We start from the raw sequence: 19,608 nt of genomic DNA, 5'->3' as shown, positions 1-19,608 counted from the left end.
TTTAATCATTATTTTGAATAGCAGTTGATTGTGGCCCCTGGTAATACAAGCTCTTCAGAAGCTTGATGCTTGTGCATCCTAGTGGAATCACAATCTGCTCTTACTGAATGGACAGCTTGTTTCCATCCAGAAAAACTCTGTGCTTAATATTGCATGTCAGATAAGTTTGAGCTCTATATGTGCCCAGGGAAGCATAACCTTAGCCTATAGTTTGCAGTCAGAATGCTGAATGAGAACTATTGTCTAGCCAATAAAACTAGATTTATGGCTATTTTTAAAAGTGCTTCCTGGGAGAGAGCAGCTTAACCATGGGATAATCTTCCATTTTCCCCTCCTCCCACCACTAACAAGACTACCTCTTGTAAGAATGACATCCTGCTTAGGCACTGCTATGCTTTATTCGGGGAGTGTTTTAGCTCCGTAAACAGCATTGTAAATTATATTAGGTCAATTTGAAAGAGTTTAAACACAAAATAGAAATTTGGGTCCTAAATAAGGCAGGCTGAGACATGAGCCCTTCAAGGGGAGTGCCACTAGATTGACTTAATAAACTACTAGTAAACTGTCCAGATGAACTGACTTATTATATAGCAAGCCATATGTTTTGGGGAATACAAGCAAAGCCTTAAAGAAAAATTAATCAGGACCCAAATTCCTCATTCTTAAAAAGCTTTTCACATAAACTCTCAGGAGTCTATGAAAAGATGAATGGTGCTTGTTCCTTTATGGTTTTTTGCATATGAATTTATAAATAATAAGCTGACATAACTTCTAACAATCTTCAGGATTTTTTTTTAAAGACTGATTCAACATTTTTCCTCCAAATAACTTTATTTAAGACTAACTTTAGGAGTCAAGCTTATCATTTATCAGCCCTCGTTTGCTTGGCAAAGTGAAATTATATAAAGGTGTTTCTGTAGTTCACATATTTCACAATGAGATTATTCAGTCAATTAAATATGCTCATATCCTATAAAAATATCAGATTTGGAGGACTACGAAATGATATTTCCCTTACTTTTCCTCATCTATACTGCCAGTTAAGCCCTTGGTATATTTAGGAAAATAGACTGACACATATATATTTTTTCTCCAGGAACAGGTAACTTCTAATGTGGAGATGCTCTGAAAACCAATTCCAGGTGTTAGAATTATAATTTTTAAAAAATCTTCCTAGAATTTTTTTCTTTTTGAAACTCTCAATACAAATTTATTTTGACTCCTAAATATCAGCTTGCAGTCAGTGCTGTAGGTGAATTATCTTCAGCTCTACATGTGTAACTGCAGATTAAATTCAGTTTGTAAGATAGTCCAAAATAACTTTGATAGCAAATTTGTATTAAAAAAAAAACTAAAGAGATCTTAAGTCAACCTTTTGCAAATAACTTGAGAAAATATCTATGCCTTCAGTGGAAAGGTTCTGAGGACTAGAATTCAGAACCTCCAAAAACTGAGTCACTTGTGTGACTTTGGGAAGGCTACTTAACCTCCTTGGGCCTCAGTTTCCCTAGTCTGTGAGGTCTTTTTCAGTTCTACATCTAGGATCTTATCTAGTTAATAGTTCAAGAAACAGAACACCTACTAAATGATTGAATTTAAAAATGGGTTTGAATAAAAATGCAACTAAGTTTAATCCAGGATAACCTGAAAAAATTGCTTTGCACCAATGGTCATTATATTGAAATTCAATTTGAATGCTACTTTCAACTCCAAATAAACTGTAAGAAAAAGCATTTTGAAGAAATTCTGAAAGTCATTATTCATATTCAAAACCAGCTGTTTTAAAGTGAAGAAAATTATTTGGAAATCATACATTTTAGTTGCAGTTAAATTATGCATGTGTTATTTGAGGTGTCCTCATCAATCACCCACTTTTTAAAAATGCTTCATACTTTAATCTTTAGGGTAGGGAAATGTGTTAACATTAATAATAAGAGTGTCCATCTGTGTGAGTGATCTTTTTCTGCCCCATGTGCACTGAATAGCAATCAATGTGAGGTGAGAGCATATAAAAAATCTACTCATTTTATTAGGTGAAATTGTTTAAAAGTGGGGCAGGTGCTTTCCAAGCAGTTTCCAAGGTATCTTCTGAAGCAATACAATAAGCCTTACCATTACCAGTACAATCATTCAAATTCCATATGAGAATGTGGTTTCAACACCCCCCCTACCCATAATAGCAGGCCTTTGACAACAGGAGAGCCTTTTTGAGAGCCCCAGGGCTTTGGGAAAGAGTTTACTTCCCTAACTTCTCTAGGCCTCATGATGCTGAGGAAGAAACTTCAAGGCCAGAAACCAAGAGAAGAGCTGCTTTTGCCCTCTCCAGTGATTCTTCCTGGAGCAAATATTTCCATGGGAAATGATAACTGTTTGATGCTATTATTTACAAACTACAAAAGAGGGGGGTTATATGTTTCTTCGGCGCATTAGACTCATTGTGGATTGCTGACTGTCTTACTGTCTTTGGGCTTGCGCAACTTATCAATGCTCATTTCACCCCTCTCTTTTCCCTTTCCTACTCTTGCTTCCTTTGCTATATCTGTGTGTCTTTAATGGTAAGACTAAAGAAAGTCTATCCACGTTATAATAAATAATTTTTATATTTTTTTAGTAAAAAGTTGTTGTATATATTTTTGGCTGCCTTTGTCCCTCAGTGTCTTGCTTTTGTTTTGTAAAATACTCTTTGCAGTATTTATATATTTATATATATACATATATATATACATACACACACATATATATTTATTTTTTATTTATACGATAAAGAATTTCAGTGCAAATTTAGTTCTCCTTACTGTACTTTGCATTTCTCTTCATGTTTCTAACATGTGGTTCTTGTTATCTTGCATTTTTAAAGCTTGCCCAGTAACACTTTAAGGTATTTGCTTCATTACTGGAATTTATTTCTATTGTGGTAGTAAGAAAAGAATCTGGGCAATGTGTTCCCCTTTAAAATAATAAATCATTATCCTGGTCAATCCTTGCTCAGCCTATATTTGATTAAAAATAATAGGGAAGCCATTTTAACCCAAGTAATTATCATACTGTTAGTTGTGGGTTTATACAGCCTAGCTATACTATTAATGTTAGGAGCTCTCAGGTTGGATGTGGGACTTAGGTCTGCTTGGTGGAGCTATCAGTTAGGTGGAAGGAGCTACCAGTTAGGATCTGGCACATGAAAGAGCTCTCACACAAAGTTACATATTTCAGGTCTGCCTATATGTAGACTTCTTTTTCTTCGCAAAGGGGGTACTGTTTGTATTTTCTGTTAGACATGGCCACAGGGCTGGTAGCATTTTACCATCTGACCTTGGATAAATGCTTATCTTTTCCAGCTTTGGATTCGATGGTCTCTGAAGTCTCCTGGCCCTAGAACTTTGATCTCTTGAACCAATAGCAGTGATGGCAGAATTAACCATTCTGTCAATAACCTACACTACAAAGTGCTGCTCTGCAGCTCCCTCTACAAATAGTCATCTTCTCTAGAGATTGTCCTGTCAGCTGGAAGTTTTTTGAGAGAGGCAGGGAGGGACCCCTGTCAGGGGAGCATTCTTAAACATTCATTCATTGCTTCTCCTTTCCCTCACCCCAAAATGGACATCCCATAAAATCTAGCTAACTTTTAACCTTAATTATAGGAGAATCCAGCTGTTTTGTGGCCATATTCTCTCAGGAGAAACAGTTAATTTGTTTTTCATTAGGTAGATGAGATAGAGATAAAACAAATTAATCTCTCAAAGCAGTTTTGATATTATAAGCCATTACATGAATTTCCTAGAAAAGTAACTTGTAGGAGAATCACAAAATTTGGACACAGGTATGATTTCCTTCTTTCTAAATCTTTTGACTAATAGCCATTTATTACCTACTTGATGTCAGGTTCCAATGCCTTTACTTCAAATCAGTCATTTTACATAAAATGAAAGTAAGTCCATATCTTTAGTAGAAACCCCACTTTCTCATTCTATTATTCATTTGACAGTACTCTTGTCTGCCCTTCTCCAATGCAGATGTAAGAAATCATGGTATACCCAAGCCAGGAAATTTTTGTAAAGCCCAGATTCTTTTCTTACTGCCTACCATTTTGGAGTATAAGTGTAAGCTGAACAATGAGATTAAGACAGCACTTATATTTTCATCTTTGCTTGGGTTTTCAATTTACCCTGAGTCATTATACTATTGTAATTCATGTGCTGGATATCGTGGGTCCCACTAAATTGACACAGATAAAGACTATCATTTTTTAACCTGGGCCTGCTAGCTTTTCCATTCTCTAGTTTGTCACGAGAAGGATGTATCCAATATTGAGTCCTGTCCTGTTCACCAGCTATTTGTGATGTAATTCAATGTAATTTGGCTGATAGTGCTTAAGATGATTATATCTTGGTGAAAAACAAGCCATTTAGATTCTAGGTTGTCGTACAGTTAAGAAAATACAATACCTTGGTAAATTTTTTTCTCCCCCTTGTTCCCCCAGAGTACTATTTTTATAATATCAGCTTGTTCCCTTCATTCCCACGGACAATTCATTTTTTACCCTTTACACCAGCCTCTTTCTGGATTTGTCTTTACTTTCACATTTTCTCCTTTCCCTCCCTCAATTTTGTAATTTCCTCAGTCCAAATCTTTTACTGTCTCTTTGCTCTTCCTTTTTTTTTTTTTTAATATCTTCCCTTGGCTATGAGCTGAAGGCTTTCCTGCCATTAATAATGCTAATATTTCACATGGATAAGAAAATACCCAAAAGATACTTTTACCAGGGTCAGAGATCTTGAGTGGGTCACAGACTTAGAATTGCAGTCCAAGTGCTCTGTGACTCATTAGTCTCTTGTCAGTCATCACTCCCCACCTAATAAATAGTTGTAAGTTCCTCTGGCCGTTACACATTTAACATCCCTTTTAGATTTTGCCGTTCCTGAGCAATAATCCAAATATTTCTTGGTGCACAGGCAATAGTATCTAATGTTGCTATTATTACTTTGGTTTAATTTGCCTCTTAAAACATGTGGGTGCAAATTTCTTAATAAGCAAACTTAAATTAGTGAGGACCAGAAGATACTTCCAGCATAATCAGCGCTTTGCATGACAACTGTATAATTAAGCTTTGCATGTGGTTTTTGTTGCTCGAGTGAAAATTATTCCAGGAAGTAACAAAATTCAATTCAAAATTAGATTTTGGTGAATTGTTTTATTTGACACAGTTTCTGAGTCTACACCTTCCAAACCAATTAACATTTCTCCTTAAATTCAAATGGATGCGATGATATGCAGATTCTGGCATGTATATGCGTAGGTAAACTTTTTTGTTGTTTTCTTTCTGCATTAAGTAAAATCCCCAACTGCTTTTGCAGTGTGATAGTTTTGATATCCTTACAAATCTCCTCTTCTAAATTGTTTCAGTAGTCTTAGAAATTAACTTAACTTTGCCAACATTAATTTTGCATTTGTATTTTAACAAAGATACATACACACTTGTCTGTGTATGTCGATAACTCTTGGTTGATTTCTGGAACTCTTTAACTCTCTTTGGTCTTTTAGAGAATCCGTGTACAAAACAGACACTGATGAAGAGAGAGCTTCCTTACAGAAATCCATCAGTATTACTAGTGCCTTGCTCACAGAAAAGGACGCAGAACTGGAAAAACTCAGAAATGAGGTGCAGTACAATCTAGAGATGAGTCTTCATGCCACCCTCATTTATTAAAATTCAAAGTCTAAGTGTTTATAAATGACTTTTATTCCAGGTCACAGTGCTCCGGGGAGAAAATGCTTCTGCCAAGTCTTTACATTCAGTTGTTCAGTCATTAGAATCGGATAAGGTGAAACTGGAACTGAAGGTGAAGAACCTGGAGCTGAAACTTAAAGAAAACAAGAGGCAGCTGAGCGGTTTTGGAGGTAAAAACAATGACTGGCCTTTCAGAGCAGCGGTGCTCAGATGGCTTTCACCAGCATGAGTGCCTGTTGTGTACAGGGAGCTCCCAGCGCTAAATTGAGTGACGTGTTTGTAATGTGTTTACAGTGCGCCCCAGCTCCAGCAGAGAGATAAAAGGGAATTCTCTGCTCTTGGAGAAGTGAGGTCAAATAGAAGGGATAGGACAGGTTCAAATGGCTATCAGACAAGCCAAGGGAATCAATGGTAGGCCCCAAGATTGACCACCCTTACTTTACTTTACAACCTCTGTTAGCAAGGAGATATTGATGCTCCAGATTCAGCATAGACTGGAGAGTGGGAGACATGTTACAGTCTACCATGTTATATTTGGGAGGCAGAGGGCCTGGGTTCAGATTCTGACCCTGCCCCTTACTACCTACAGTACCTTGGGCAAGTCCCGTCACCTCCCTAGGCCTCCAGTTGCCACTATCTAAAATGAAGGTGCTGCACACTTCTGAGGACCCTTCCAGTTCTAGATCTGTGATCTTCTGGCCCCACCTGTGAATGTGTCTTTTAAGTACCTGAGCTTTACACTGTCTTGGTGGCTACAGGTGTGCACATATAAGGAGAGAGGCAATGATAATTTATATCAACTTCATTGTGACTTTGGCCTCTTAATTTGCCATTTCTCCTTTCTTTTCTTCCCTGGGGTGAACTTAGAGGTTCCCATCCAGGATGGCTTTTTGACTTGTTAATAGACTAGACAGAAAAGAACACTGGGCAAGGGATATAATCAAAGCCTATTAAATTATGAAAGGTCTAGATAAGGTGACCATAAGCTTTTTCTTGGGCCTCTTCCCAAATAGGCTTACCTCTTACAACTAAACTCAAAGTCTAAGTATTCTAAATAGCTCTTACTATGGTCAGAGTGCTCAGTGGAGAAAATACCTTTCTTTCTGGCTCATTTGTCTTCATCTGTGTTTTATGCTGGGATATTTCCAAATAGGCTTGTCTAGATTTCTGTGAATATGGAAGGAAGGAAAGAAGCATTTATTACTTTTTGCTAAGCACTTTAAAAATATTATCTCGTCTCATTCTTATAACAACTCTGTGAGGCAAATAGGTTAAGTGGCTTGCCCAGGGTCAAACAGCTCATAAGTTTCTGAGGGCAGATTTGAACTCAGGTCTTCCTGACTCCACTGGCCCACCTAGTTTACCTATGGGTAACAGGATTCCCCAATCTTATGCTAGCATTCTGGTAGAAGCCAAGCTTATTTTACCCCACAAGAAGTATAAGGTACCAAGGACTTAGAGAAAGACAGAGAGAAAACCCATAGAACACTCATTTAGTTCCTAAGCTTCCCTTGGAAGGGAAGGAAACACTGAGGTTGCCAGGGGGTGGGGGTGGGGGGCAACTCCTTGAAATCCTAGTGAAATCCTTTCTCTCACAAGATGTCACACAACCCTTCAGCATCCTGATAGTGCCATCCTGTAGCTTATCCCCTTGTAGCAAACACAATTGAAGATCCCATATGATCTGCACAGTCCCAAGTAACTCAGTCATAGCTGGGGGTAAGACCCTGATCTCTTGCTCCCTCATATTATACTGTTGATCTCTTCACTAGACCTTGAGCTAAAAAATTGCTACACAATCATCTTCTTTCTCCAAAAGACACACTGCTCAAGAAGCTTGAACTCTTAAACTTGGATTTACTCATGAGCCACTTACCAAAGTTGGCACTCCCTTCTCTTATTAAAACATGCCCCCTCCTCTAGGCAGGAGGTTGGGAGCCAGGAACATTGTTCATGAGTTCCACTTGTAGACTACATGGGCAAGCACGTATGGCTGCCTCAGCCATGTGTTTCTGCAGGAAGAGAATCTTTCCTGGCTGTTGTGATCTCTTGGGCTGAAAATATCTACTCTCAGAACTTCTCCCAGGCCACAGAGGCAAGCATATGTTTACTTCTACCCTGCTCCTTCCTCGAGGCACCGTTCACTCACTATTCAGGACGGGGATAAGGAGATGCACTTTGCTTCTTCCCTACCCTGCATTCTTTCTGAAAAACAGGAGGAAAGGACAAAGGTGGGCCAAAGTTGCAACAGTCTGGTTCAGAGACTTCTCTGACTGGAGATTCTCCTTCTAAGAGTTCTAGCCAACATAGTCACTGATTTCCAATCAAGAGATGTCTTTGTTCTCTTAACAAGGTGCTTCCAGTAGCTGTGGCCATCCACTATGAGCAGGGGTTCTTAGAATCTGTGAACTTGTTTTAAAAAACATTTTGATAACTGTCTTTCAATTTAATTAATTTCCTTTGTAATTCTAATTATTTTGTTTTATGCATTTAAAGCATTCTACAAAAAGTGTTTTTTAAAATATTTTATAACACTCTTTGTTTTATATATTTGAAAACATTATTCTGAAAATAAGCTTTGCCAGACTGTTGCCAAGATGTCAGATTAAGAACGTCTGCTACACAGGGAGAGGTATTCTCATCAAATTCACCAGGGAACTTACCTGATCGACCTCTCTCCCACTTGTTACATAAGTTTATAATAGTAACCTTTGTTAATGTCCATTTTCATGGTTTAATCATAAATGACTATAGAAACTTTATCTGTGTTTTATAGACCACAAAAAGTTGCAATTATTTTTCCAGATTCTTTACTCTTTTTTATTTAAGGTAATTCTGAAGAGGAAGAAAGAGCTCAAGAGAGTCAGGTAAAACCTTTTTTTAAATAATGCCCTGAGTAGAGCATGTTTTTGAAAAAAAAAAAACCCGATTTCTTTTCTAGAAGCCAAGATTAACAAAATTTAATTAATTTTTGAAAAACTTTAATGAAGTATTAACATGGGCAGACTATTTTACATTTTAAAATATAATTTTACATCTGCAAGCATCCATCTTTCATTTAAACGTTAAAATGCTCTCTATCTATAAGGAAGCCTACTCATTTCCTACTAATCACTGGGATGGGGACAGTAGGGAGGGAGGAACAAATGTTTGAGCGTAGCTCCTGTGACTCTCCCTCTAGAATTCTCTGTTTGCTTAGTTGGCCTCTGGGAGCAGTAATGCCCTATTAACGTTGTTTTCTCTTTTCTCCCCCCCACCCTTCCTCTGCTTCTGCCGATTTCATCGGCTGCTGGCCGCGCTTTCTTCCACTCAGCAAATGGTTTGTTTCTGTTTCCTAAGCTTTTATTCTGTGGTCATTTGCAGTTTCCATCCCTGTACTTATTCTCCATTTACCCCCACCCCAGAAACTCCCCCTTATGATAAACCCAACATGGGGTTCTTAGCCAAATGGCAACCTAAAAATATCTGAGATTAGTTTGGGAAATTAAAATGGATGTTGGAAGCTGTGTTCTAAGATGACCTGATTGCTCCTCATCCTGGGAGGGAGACTCTGCAATGATAGATTATGTCTATTGCTTTTTCCATAATGGGTCAACAAAAAAAAATGCTGATAAAGTCAAGGAGGATAAGAGTGTTTTTATAGACTGGATTATGAGCTCCTGAGCAATCAGAGTTGGTCCGTATTCCATGGTATTTAAATGTTAGCAGCTAGGCTTATCTAAATAGCATTGAAGAATTATTCGCAACATTAAACGTTTGTAGGAGAGACAAAAGGGCTAGTGACCCATTTTATTTTGGCGAACCTTCAATTCAGGAGGAATCAGTAGATGCTCTTTCATTACTTTATGACAGCCCTCATCAGCTGTGATGCATTTTGCCTTAATTCCCTCTTCTCAGCATATCTGGCTTTGTGACTCCAAAGGGAGTTTCCACCTGCAGTTTGTCCTGCACCGCCCCCCCCCCCAATTGCTCTGACACTTCTTTGAGCTGTCCTACGATGCACACAGCTTTTATAACTGGTTAACATGGTACTGAACACTAGTGTGAAGAGGATCTATCATGGAAACCAGTATGTGTGAGGGCAGATGTTGAGGTCCTCCAAGAAGCAAATTAAAAAGGTCAGGGCTTGTGCTACCTTGTGCCACGTACGTATAAGCAAAATCATAAGATTCCAAGGTTAGTGGAGAATTCTTTCTTCTTACTGGAAGACATAGTTACTCGAATATCATTTTCCATAGTAACCACACAGTCAATCAGTTTGATTCCATGGAATAGTTGGGAAATGCTATAGCCTACTTTGTTGCTATCAGAGTATAACCAGTAAGACATTGGACTAACGTTTTTTTTAAAAATCAGCATAGCCCAATTGAAGCTGCAAGAAATCTGTTAGGCAGAATTTTAAACTCAAGTTTAAAATCTTTAAGTTGTCCTAAGTTAAGATCTTAGCTGGACGATTCACTTCTAATGCATCTGAAAACATTTGTTGGATAATGACCAATGTTGACCCCCTCCCCCCCCCCCCCCCCCCCCCCCCCGCCCCAGTTAGGGTATAGCTTCCTGCTGCTCAGTGGTAGTATGTCACTATGTCCCCCCCACTATGTCCTGCATTTGACAAGTCCCACACATTTTGTACATACTATGGTTTTTCTCCTTTTTGTTTTCAAATGAACCAGATTGATTTCCTTAATTCGGTCATAGTGGATCTTCAGAGGAAAAATCAAGACTTAAAGATGAAGGTAGAAATGATGTCAGAAGCTGCTCTCAATGGGAATGACCTGAATAACTATGACAGGTATTGAGTACTGGTATAGACTTATTGCAAGGACTGCTTCTGGTGGTTCTTCAAAACAAATATGGGGAGTACTTAGAGTTATATAAATTTTTCTTTTTTTTTGAGGGGGCAAAGCTGGGCAGTTGGGGTTAAGTGACTTGCCCAAGGTCACACAGCTAGTAAGTGTGCCAAGTGTCTGAGGCCAGATTTGAACTCAGGTCCTCCTGACTCCAGGGCTGGTGCTCTACTCACTGCGCCATCTAGCTGCCCCTATATAGATTTTTCAAAGCTAGAATCTGTTGAATCACAGGTATTTAAGTTCTAGAGGTAGAAAATAGTGAATTTTCTGGGTAGCAGACAATTTAAAAAGTAGCTAATAGAATAATCCCTCATAATAGGATTTTTGCAAATAAAAAGTGTTCCCCTTGCAGCTAGGTGGCACCATAATACACATAAGCACTGGGCTTGGAGTCAGGAAGACCAGAGATCAAATTTGACCTCAGATACGAGCTGGATGACCCTGGACAAGTCATTCAATCTCTGTCTGCCTTGTTTTCCTCGTCTGTAAAATAATTATCGTACCTACCTTCCAGGGTGGTTGTGGAATTAAATGAGATAATATCTGTAAAGCGCTTGGCACCGTGCCTGGCACACAGGAGATGCTTAATAAGTGGTAGCTCTTAGTATGCGTTATTGCCTCTTGAATGCATATAGCTAAAGCCAAGTTTCTTACTTTCTTCCTATTGGAATGGCAGTGATGACCAGGAGAAGCAGTTAAAGAAGAAACCTCGCCTTTTCTGTGACATTTGTGACTGCTTTGACCTACATGACACTGAGGACTGTCCCACCCAGACCCAGGTGTCGGAGGATCCTCCCCATTCCACACACCACGGCAGCCGGAGTGAAGAGCGCCCCTACTGTGAGATCTGTGAGATGTTTGGGCACTGGGCAACCAATTGTAATGACGATGAGACTTTCTAATGCCCCCCATGCCAGGAATGTTATCTTTTTTAGACGCACACACACTTGGACAGCGTAACACCAGCATTTGTGTGTGCAGACTTCAGGAAGATTCACATTATTTTTTGACCCCTTTCAACAAATCTTTTAAAAAAATATTTTGATCTTCCATGAGCAGACCTTTTTATTCTTTCTTCAAGCTAAAGTTGAAATAATAAATAGGTGAGTTGTCACCTTATTTGTCTTCTTTATGTGTTTGATATTTAATAAGACATTTGCACCAGATGCCATTATGTTAATTATCCATAGGGAAACCTCATGGAGCAGAGAACTATCCTTATGTTATCTTATTTAAATAAAATTTAAAATTATGCTGTTAATTTTCATATTTGCACTAAAAAGTTTCAAGGCTGCATTTGTACATTTAGATTTTTTTTTAAATAGCTTTGACACTGGAATGAGTTGATAAAGTGTTCCATCTTACATTTTCATCTACTCATTTAAAATGTTTTCTTCTTGATCAAAGAATTTATGAGCTCTATGTGCTGCGCTACCTGGATGTCAGTAGTGCCTTTATTTCAGGCTTGATATGTTGTGTAATTATAAAATCATGAAGCAGGTAAAGGGAAGTGAGGACCCCTCGGAGTTGCTGTAGGGACAACTTATGACCTGGAGGCTGCGTACTTACTATTCTTCCTGGGATTTTTGTTTTTTCTTTTCATTTTTGCATAATCTCAGCTTCTATATATTGTGTGTATATATATTTTTTAAAATCTCTATTTTTTGGGAAAAAAACATACAGGAAGTTTTGTTTTCAGGTTTTTAACTTCATTAAAGCAAAAAAAATTTTTTTAGATCTCTTCTGTTCATTACAACATACCTGCCTAACCCAGAAAAAGCACCACATGGCTTTGCAACTATGAAGGTTTTTTTATTTGGCTCTTTTAAGAACCTGTACATTGGTGGATTCTTTTTTTTTCCCTAGAAATTCATTCCTCCCTCTCTCCCGTGGCCGTTTTCCCCAGCAGCCGATTACTTAATGAAGCAAAATCTCAATAAGAACTAAAACACTTAGGTTAACCAATTTTTAGTCTTTCTTCCTGCTCCTTCCCTTTCTGTTTTCTCTGGTTTACTATATTTTTAGATGAATGTAAGTTGGGAAATTCAACGTGAATAATTTTGGATTTTCTTGTAGGAAAAATAAAATATAAGACCTCATCCAACAGAACAGTTTCTGAAACAGTTCAAATTATTTATCTCCTCTTGAATGTCTCTTAGAATATGTAAAGAAATAAATATACTGTGTCTTCTATTCAGTGTGTACAATATGGGCTTACTCTTCTTCTATAATTGTATATATATCTTTGATGTATTCTCCTTCCTCCCAAGATTATAAACTGCATATTTGGCACATGAATATATTTTTAAAGAAGAAAAACCACTTCTGTAATCATCTGAAAGTCTGGGTTACAGGTGTATGATAATAGGAATTGTTCTAAGAAGCTAAACATGTAAAGCAGTATTAAATGTTGGACAACTTGAGTGTTCTGTATCGACTTTAATAAAGGATTATTCTTTTGTTGGTGGTGGTAAATCTGGGTTACTCTGGGAGTGGTTCTGGCTCCTGTCATACCAAATTTTTTTTAAAGCAGTTATTAGGCCAGTGTGGCAACTTGTTCCACCAGGGCTTCTCCATACGTTACTAAAGAACCTTCAGAAATTGCTGTGGCTGAAAATCTGCTCCTCAGAATACAAATATGTCTTCATTCCATCACTGGTCCCAAACCTGAAACCTTTCCAGCGTGGTAGAACCTGCCCTGAATTGTGATCTGCAAGTACAGTGTTCCTTCACATGGGCATCCTAGAATCCCAGAATTCGAGACTGGGAAGGGACCTCAGCAGCATCTAGTCCAACCCCTGCTCTGGCACTTGTCCTCCCTCTGCTTAAGACCTATACCACCTCCCAGGGCAGCCCCATTGCACTTTTGGACAGCACTAATTGTAAGTAAGTTTTTCTTATCTGGAATAAACTGACCTTTTTGCAACTTCACTCGCTGCTCCTGTTTCTGTCCTCTGGGGCCAGTAGGGGAAATCTAACCCTCCTGCACATGATAGCCTTTCAGATATTTGAAGATAACTATCTGCATCTCCTCTGCATCTTCTTCAGGCTAAAGAAACCAGTTCCTTCAGTCCGTCCTCATCTGACACTACACTTACAGCCCTTCACCATTCTACTTACCCCACTTTGGACTCTCTCTGGTTCATCCATGTCCTTCTCCAGGTGAGGTCTGCCAAAGGCAGAGTTCGATGGGGCTCTCCCTTTACCGTTCCTGGAAACGATACCCCTCTTAATGCGGCCTAAGATCACATTAGCATCTTTGGTGACCTTACCACACTACTGACTCACGGAGGTCTTGCACTCCAGTAAACCTCCAAGCTGACCAACCATCTCGTGCCTGTGAATTTGACTTTGTACTCAAGTTCAAGTCTTTACATTTATGCCTGTTGAATTCTGTTTTATTGAATCCGGCCCAATGCTCTAGCTTACCAAGTATCCACTGTTAGCTATTCCTCCCAAATTAGTCTCATCTAGATTTGATGGGCATACCATGTATACACTTATCTAAGTCATTGATAAAATACTAAACAGCATAAATCCCTGGGGTACTACACTGGTACTACAAAGCCACTGTCGAACCACTAATAATTATTCTTTGAGTCTGGCTATCAAACCACTGCTAAATCCAGCTTTGTGTATTAACCTTCCAGTTCATATCTCCATCTTCTCCACAAGAAGACAATGAGATACTTTTTTCAGAAGTTTTGCCAAAATATAGGCAACCTGTATCCATAGCATTCCCCTCCTTAGTTACTAGTTTAGTAATCCTGTCAAGAAATGTTAGTTTGGCGTGACTTATTCTTGAAGTCTTCTAGAACATTTTTCTAGATGTTCACCAAACCTCTTTCATGATCTGCTCTAGAATTTTCCCAGGAATCTAAGTCACTGGCTTTGTTCTCTTCCTTCTTGAAAACTGGGACACTTATTTTCCCATCTCCAAACTTAACTGTACCACTTCCATTTCTTATACCCTTTCAGATAGCGCTGACGGTGGCCGAACCGATCTGTCAAGGCCCACAGATAGAGTTCATTTGGGCCAGGTGACTTAAATATAACCACCTATATCAGGTGTTCACCAAGCCTTTATCTTGGATGTCAAGCCCTTGTTGGTCGTCTTTGTTCTGTCATTTCTGGTACACAGCTCATTTCAGTTGCTACATTTGGTGCCAAAGGCCTCTCCAAATGATTGATCATGTGACAAATCAATAGCCCACACTATAGAAGGGAGGAGAAGCAAAACCACACCTAAGAATTCCATGTCTGAATAGGATAGTAGCAGTCACTGTAAAGCTAAGGCCTCACAGCCTGAAGGTGATGGGAATAGGGGGTGCTGCAGCCCTCCAGATCTGTGCAGATCTGGGGGGAGGTGTGTGTGGAAGCTCCTAAGGTTACTTCCTAGCTTTTACATTTTGTACAGGAAAAACTCCATCTCTGGTCTCATCATTGCTGACACATAGTACTTTAAGGTTTGTTTAAGTGCCTTACAAATATTATTTCATCTGATTCTCACAATACCCCTGGGAATCTGAGAGATGCTACACAACATGCCCAGGGTTACACAGCTAGTCAATGTCTGAGGCAGGATTTGAACTCAGTTTTTCCTGAGCCCAGGCCTTGTGCCCTATCTACTTTGCCACCTGGCTGCTTCCTGAAATGTTGGCAGTTCGGTCTGTTACCTCCACTTCCTGGTCCATGCTCTGGGATTTTTGAACATTCTTAATTGTTTGAGGGGGAAGAGAAGCAAAGTATTAAGATGCTTCTCCCTTGTCCTCTTTCCTTACCTCTATCTATGTAAGGTATCATAAGGAGGGCCATAAACGTTATCTGTAATCCCTTAGGCTATTTGGACCCAAGTGGCCACTTACCTTTTAAGTGATAATGGGTGAAACCATGGCTGGTGTTAGAGGTGAAAGCGAAATAGCTGGGAAACAAAACAAAATAGATACCATATACACCAAAATATTTACAGTAGCATGCACTTTTTGTGACAGTGAAGAACTGGAAACAAAGTAGATGCCCATCATTTGGGGGAATGGCTGAACTGTGGTTCATGAATATAACAGAATATCACTGTACTGAAAGAAATAATGTGTGTGATGAATATAAAGAAGCATGGAAAGATCTATAGAAACTGATGCAAAATTAGAGCCAAGAAAACGCTGCACACAATAACTACAATGTAAACCGAAAGAACAACCACCTAGCAAAAAAATCAAGTGATTATAGCAAAATTATAAAGCTCAAGCAAGACTCAAAGAAGGCAGACACTTCCCAAGCCACTCATTGAGGCAGGAGGTTCACAGGTGTTGCACACAAGCATGTTTTGGGACTTTTCCCTGTACTGATGACAGGTAGTGCTGATTTCTCTCTGTCTCTCCCTGCACCCACTCCCCCCTTACAGTATTTGTTATATAGGATGGCTCTCTGGAAGGGGAAGGGGGAGAGATTCTGTGAAAAACTAAAAACATCAATAAAAATTACTTCAAAAAACTACATAGCATAGAGTAACCAACTAATATGGACATGAGCTCAGTCTAAATTGCCTGCCCATTGCTAGGAGGATGACATTAGAAGAAACTCTTCCTTGCACAGGTGGGCATGAGCTTGAACAAAGGTGATAGTTTGTTCATAGCTTTAATTTAATTAAACTCTGCTGAACCAGAAAGCAGAGGTGTCAAACTCATGATCAGCAAAACATTTTGAGTACAGTCCAAATAGATTAAAGTGTAATTGGAAAATACTAAAAATAAATAAAAATACAACATAGATAATCATTTGTGGTTTTCTAAGTCAATATTTGGGCAGGCAGCAGGGATCCTTTCTTTTTTAGTTTGACACCATGTGTCGGAGTAAGTTAATATTCATATAGGTTCAGCACTTCAGATTCTTGACAGTCTTCCATCCACCAATAAGAGGGGTGAAAAGGACTAGAATAGGATCTAACATACACTTCAAATACTGCAAGACAGCTATTGTGTCTCCAGCAAGGAATCTTTTGCAGACCAAATGTGCTCATTTCTTTCAACTGATCTCACAGAATCATCTCTGGCCTTTCCCTATACCTATAATGCACTGCCTCCTTACCTCCTCCTTATGGAATCCTTCTGTTCCTTTAAGAAACAATTCAAGCTCCATCTTCGGTCAGCCTTTCTCGATCCCTGTAAGTGTCAGGGCCCCCCTTCCCAAACGACCTTGTTTTATAATTTTTATTTATTTGTATTTGTATGGTTATCCATAGTTCTCTTCTATTAGAACATAAGCCCCTTGAAAGTAGCCACGGTTTCATTCTTTGTATTTGCAGCCCAGGTGTGTAGCATAGAGTAGGCAACTTGTTGATGCCAGTGGTCCTCCGGATGCTGGATTCACTTTATCCATGTCCCAAAACACCGGGGTCCAGAACTGAAAACAACACAACTTGTTTATTCCTGCCTGAAAGATATCTCTCTCAACACAGCCCAGGATCATACCTTTTGGGGGCTACTAAGCAAGCTCCCTTTTCACATTACAATCCACCACAAGCTGCTTTTCAGCCAGGCCTCTTCCATCTTGCACTGGTGAGTTGATTTTTTTTTCGGAGGGAGGAAGGCAGGGCAATTGGGGTTAAGTGACTTGCCCAAGGTCACACAGCTAGTAAGTGTGTCAAGTGTCTGAGGCCAGATTTGAACTCAGGCCCTCCTGACTCCAGGGCCGGTGCTCTACTCACTGCACCACCTAGCTGCCCCGAGTTGATTTTTTTGAACCTAGGGAGAAGACTTTACATTTATCCCTCCTGATTTTTATCTTCTTTGATCTAGTCCCGATGCTAGACTGTCAAGATCTTTTTGGCTCCTGAGTCATCCACCTATCCCAGCTATATATAGCATCAGCAAGTTTCATGAGCATGCTATCTACACTTTTAGCCAAATCACTCATCGAAACGTTAAACAGCACAGGGACAAGCAGAGAGAGATCCCTGGGGGCCGACACTGGAAATCTCTTTCATTCACCCAGTGCTGAATCATCTGATTACCTTCCAGTCCACACCTCTCCATCTTTTTCACAAGAACAGGATGTGATACTTCGCCAAGTGCTTTGCTAAAATCTACGCAACCTATATTAAATTCTCCTGGATGACTAATTTAAAAACCCTGTCCAAGAAAAGATTAGTTGGTCAGGGCCTACTCCTGGCAAAGGCAATGCTGGCTCTTTGTAACAACCACTTTCTTTGCTAGATATCTTGCCGCTGGACTCTGATGACTCTGGAGGTGAGAGTGAGGCTGAGGACTCTGCGCAGTTCTGTCTCACTTAAATCCGATTCGTGAGCAACTCAAGACATTACCCTCATGATGTCATTGGTCCTCCTTGAGAAAGAAGTATGAACAGCAACAACAACCAGACTGAAGGAAATGACGGATATAATTGACCTAGATTTTAGCAAAGCTTTTGATAAATGTTCTCATGCTATTCTTGTGGAGAAGATGGAAAGATAGAGATAGGACAGTGATACAATCAGATAAATTCAGAACTTGCTGGGTGGCCAGACTTAAGTGGTAGAACACTTCAGAAATCTGCTTGTTCCGCTGTTGTTATTTGTATCAATGACTTGGGTAAAGACATAAAGTTCATCAAAAGGGCAGATGACACCAATCTCCGGAGGGTAGATAACAAGATCTGAGAGGATCTTGATAGGCTAGAGTAGGGCTTCTTAAACTGTGGGTCATGACCTCTAGTGGAGGTCAAGGAAAATATGGCAACAGTAAAATGTCTCTGGATGCATGATGACCAAAAATTAATTAAAAGAGGTGTTGTCAAATTCACAGGCACAAGACAGAGGGCGGGTGGGAAGGAGGCATGGCTGCTCAGCCGTTATGCTGAAAAAGACTTGGGGGTTTAGTGGAGTGCAAGCTTTCCATGAGTCAGTAGTGTGGTATGGTCTCCAAAAATATTAATGGCATCTTAGGCCGCATTAAGAGGGGCATCATTTCCAGGAAGGGTGAAGGGAGAGCCCCATTGAACTCTGCCTTTGGCAGACCTCATGTGGAGTTGTGCGTGTAGCTCTGAACAGTTTCAGGAGGACATTGATGAACCAGAGAGGGTCCAAAGGAGGGTAAGTGGAACGGTGAAGGGCTGTGGGTATCATGGCACATGAGGATGGGTTAAAGGAACTGGGTTCTTTAGCCTAGAGAAGCCGCAGAGGGGGACATGATAGTTATCCTCAAGCATGTTCAGGAAGGATTAGATTTCTTCTACCGGCCCCAGAGGACAGAACCAGGAGTAATGGGAAGTTGCAGAGGTCAACTTAAACTTGATTTCAGGGGGGAAAGTCCTAACAATTAATGCTGTCCAAAAAAGTGGAATGGAGCTGTGTTGGGAGGTGGTAAGTTCCATTCCTTTGGAAGTCTTAAGCAGAGGGAAGACAGCTACTTGTTGGGAGCTAGAATAGGGGCTCATTCAGGGTATGGGTTGGACTGGATGGCTGCTGAGGTCCCTTCCCACACTCCAATTCTGGGATTCTGCTTCAATTCCCAGGGATGGGGAGCACAAACAACTGCTAGTCCCTTCTATCCTGTATGGCTTTTGCTTTACATTGATTCCATACTTTACTAGAGCATGACAGCATGTAATACAAGTAATCACTGCCTTTAGCTTTTTTTTTTTGCCTTCCAATACAGTGTCACAACTTAATGAAAATGTTGTAATAACATTAGTGTTTTTTTATTTGGGGGTATCTTAATTTTTTTTTCATTCTAGGGCTTCTTGCTTTTAATCCTACTTAGTTATGGGCCTACTTCCAGAGTCTAGTGGTTCTAGAATAAGTAGTGCTAGTTCTACATTTGAAAAAAAAACAATAAGATTACTAGTTAGAAATCCTTTTGATTTGGAGAAGCTCTCTGTCATCCATTTTTGTATCATGGTTCAGCTTGCCATTTGAGTTTTTGACAGTAGGTCATTCTTTATAATTTGGGCAATTGTATCTAGGGCCTGGGACAGAAGAACTAATAGATCCAGTGTTAAAGGACCTGGGCAAGTCATCTAACTTCAGGTTCTCAGTTT

General features: G+C 39.6%; 1 protein-coding gene across 14 annotated transcripts in view; it reads left to right on the top strand.

Moving 5' to 3' along the window:
* CLIP1 (CAP-Gly domain containing linker protein 1) overlaps positions 1-13,506 on the top strand; it is a 147,582-nt gene extending 134,076 nt beyond the window's left edge. For 5 of the 14 annotated variants that reach the window (XM_036752213.1, XM_036752191.1, XM_036752186.1 and 2 more), the window contains 7 exons: positions 2,858-2,878; positions 5,539-5,656; positions 5,745-5,895; positions 8,555-8,592; positions 9,039-9,044; positions 10,399-10,517; positions 11,252-13,506. In XM_036752213.1, coding sequence (XP_036608108.1) covers positions 2,858-2,878; positions 5,539-5,656; positions 5,745-5,895; positions 8,555-8,592; positions 9,039-9,044; positions 10,399-10,517; positions 11,252-11,477 — 679 coding nt within the window. In that variant the 3' untranslated portion in view covers positions 11,478-13,506. The remainder of the gene's footprint in view (positions 1-2,857; positions 2,879-5,538; positions 5,657-5,744; positions 5,896-8,554; positions 8,593-9,038; positions 9,045-10,398; positions 10,518-11,251) is intronic. The other 9 variants (XM_036752223.1, XM_036752169.1, XM_036752199.1 and 6 more) reach the window with 3 other exon arrangements.
* The last annotated feature ends 6,102 nt before the right edge of the window (positions 13,507-19,608 follow it).

Source organism: Trichosurus vulpecula, chromosome 1, assembly GCF_011100635.1.
Source record: "Trichosurus vulpecula isolate mTriVul1 chromosome 1, mTriVul1.pri, whole genome shotgun sequence".
Lineage (NCBI taxonomy): Eukaryota > Metazoa > Chordata > Mammalia > Diprotodontia > Phalangeridae > Trichosurus > Trichosurus vulpecula.
The sequence above is the reverse complement of the archived record's forward strand: the minus strand, read 5'-3'. Positions and strand labels throughout refer to the sequence as shown.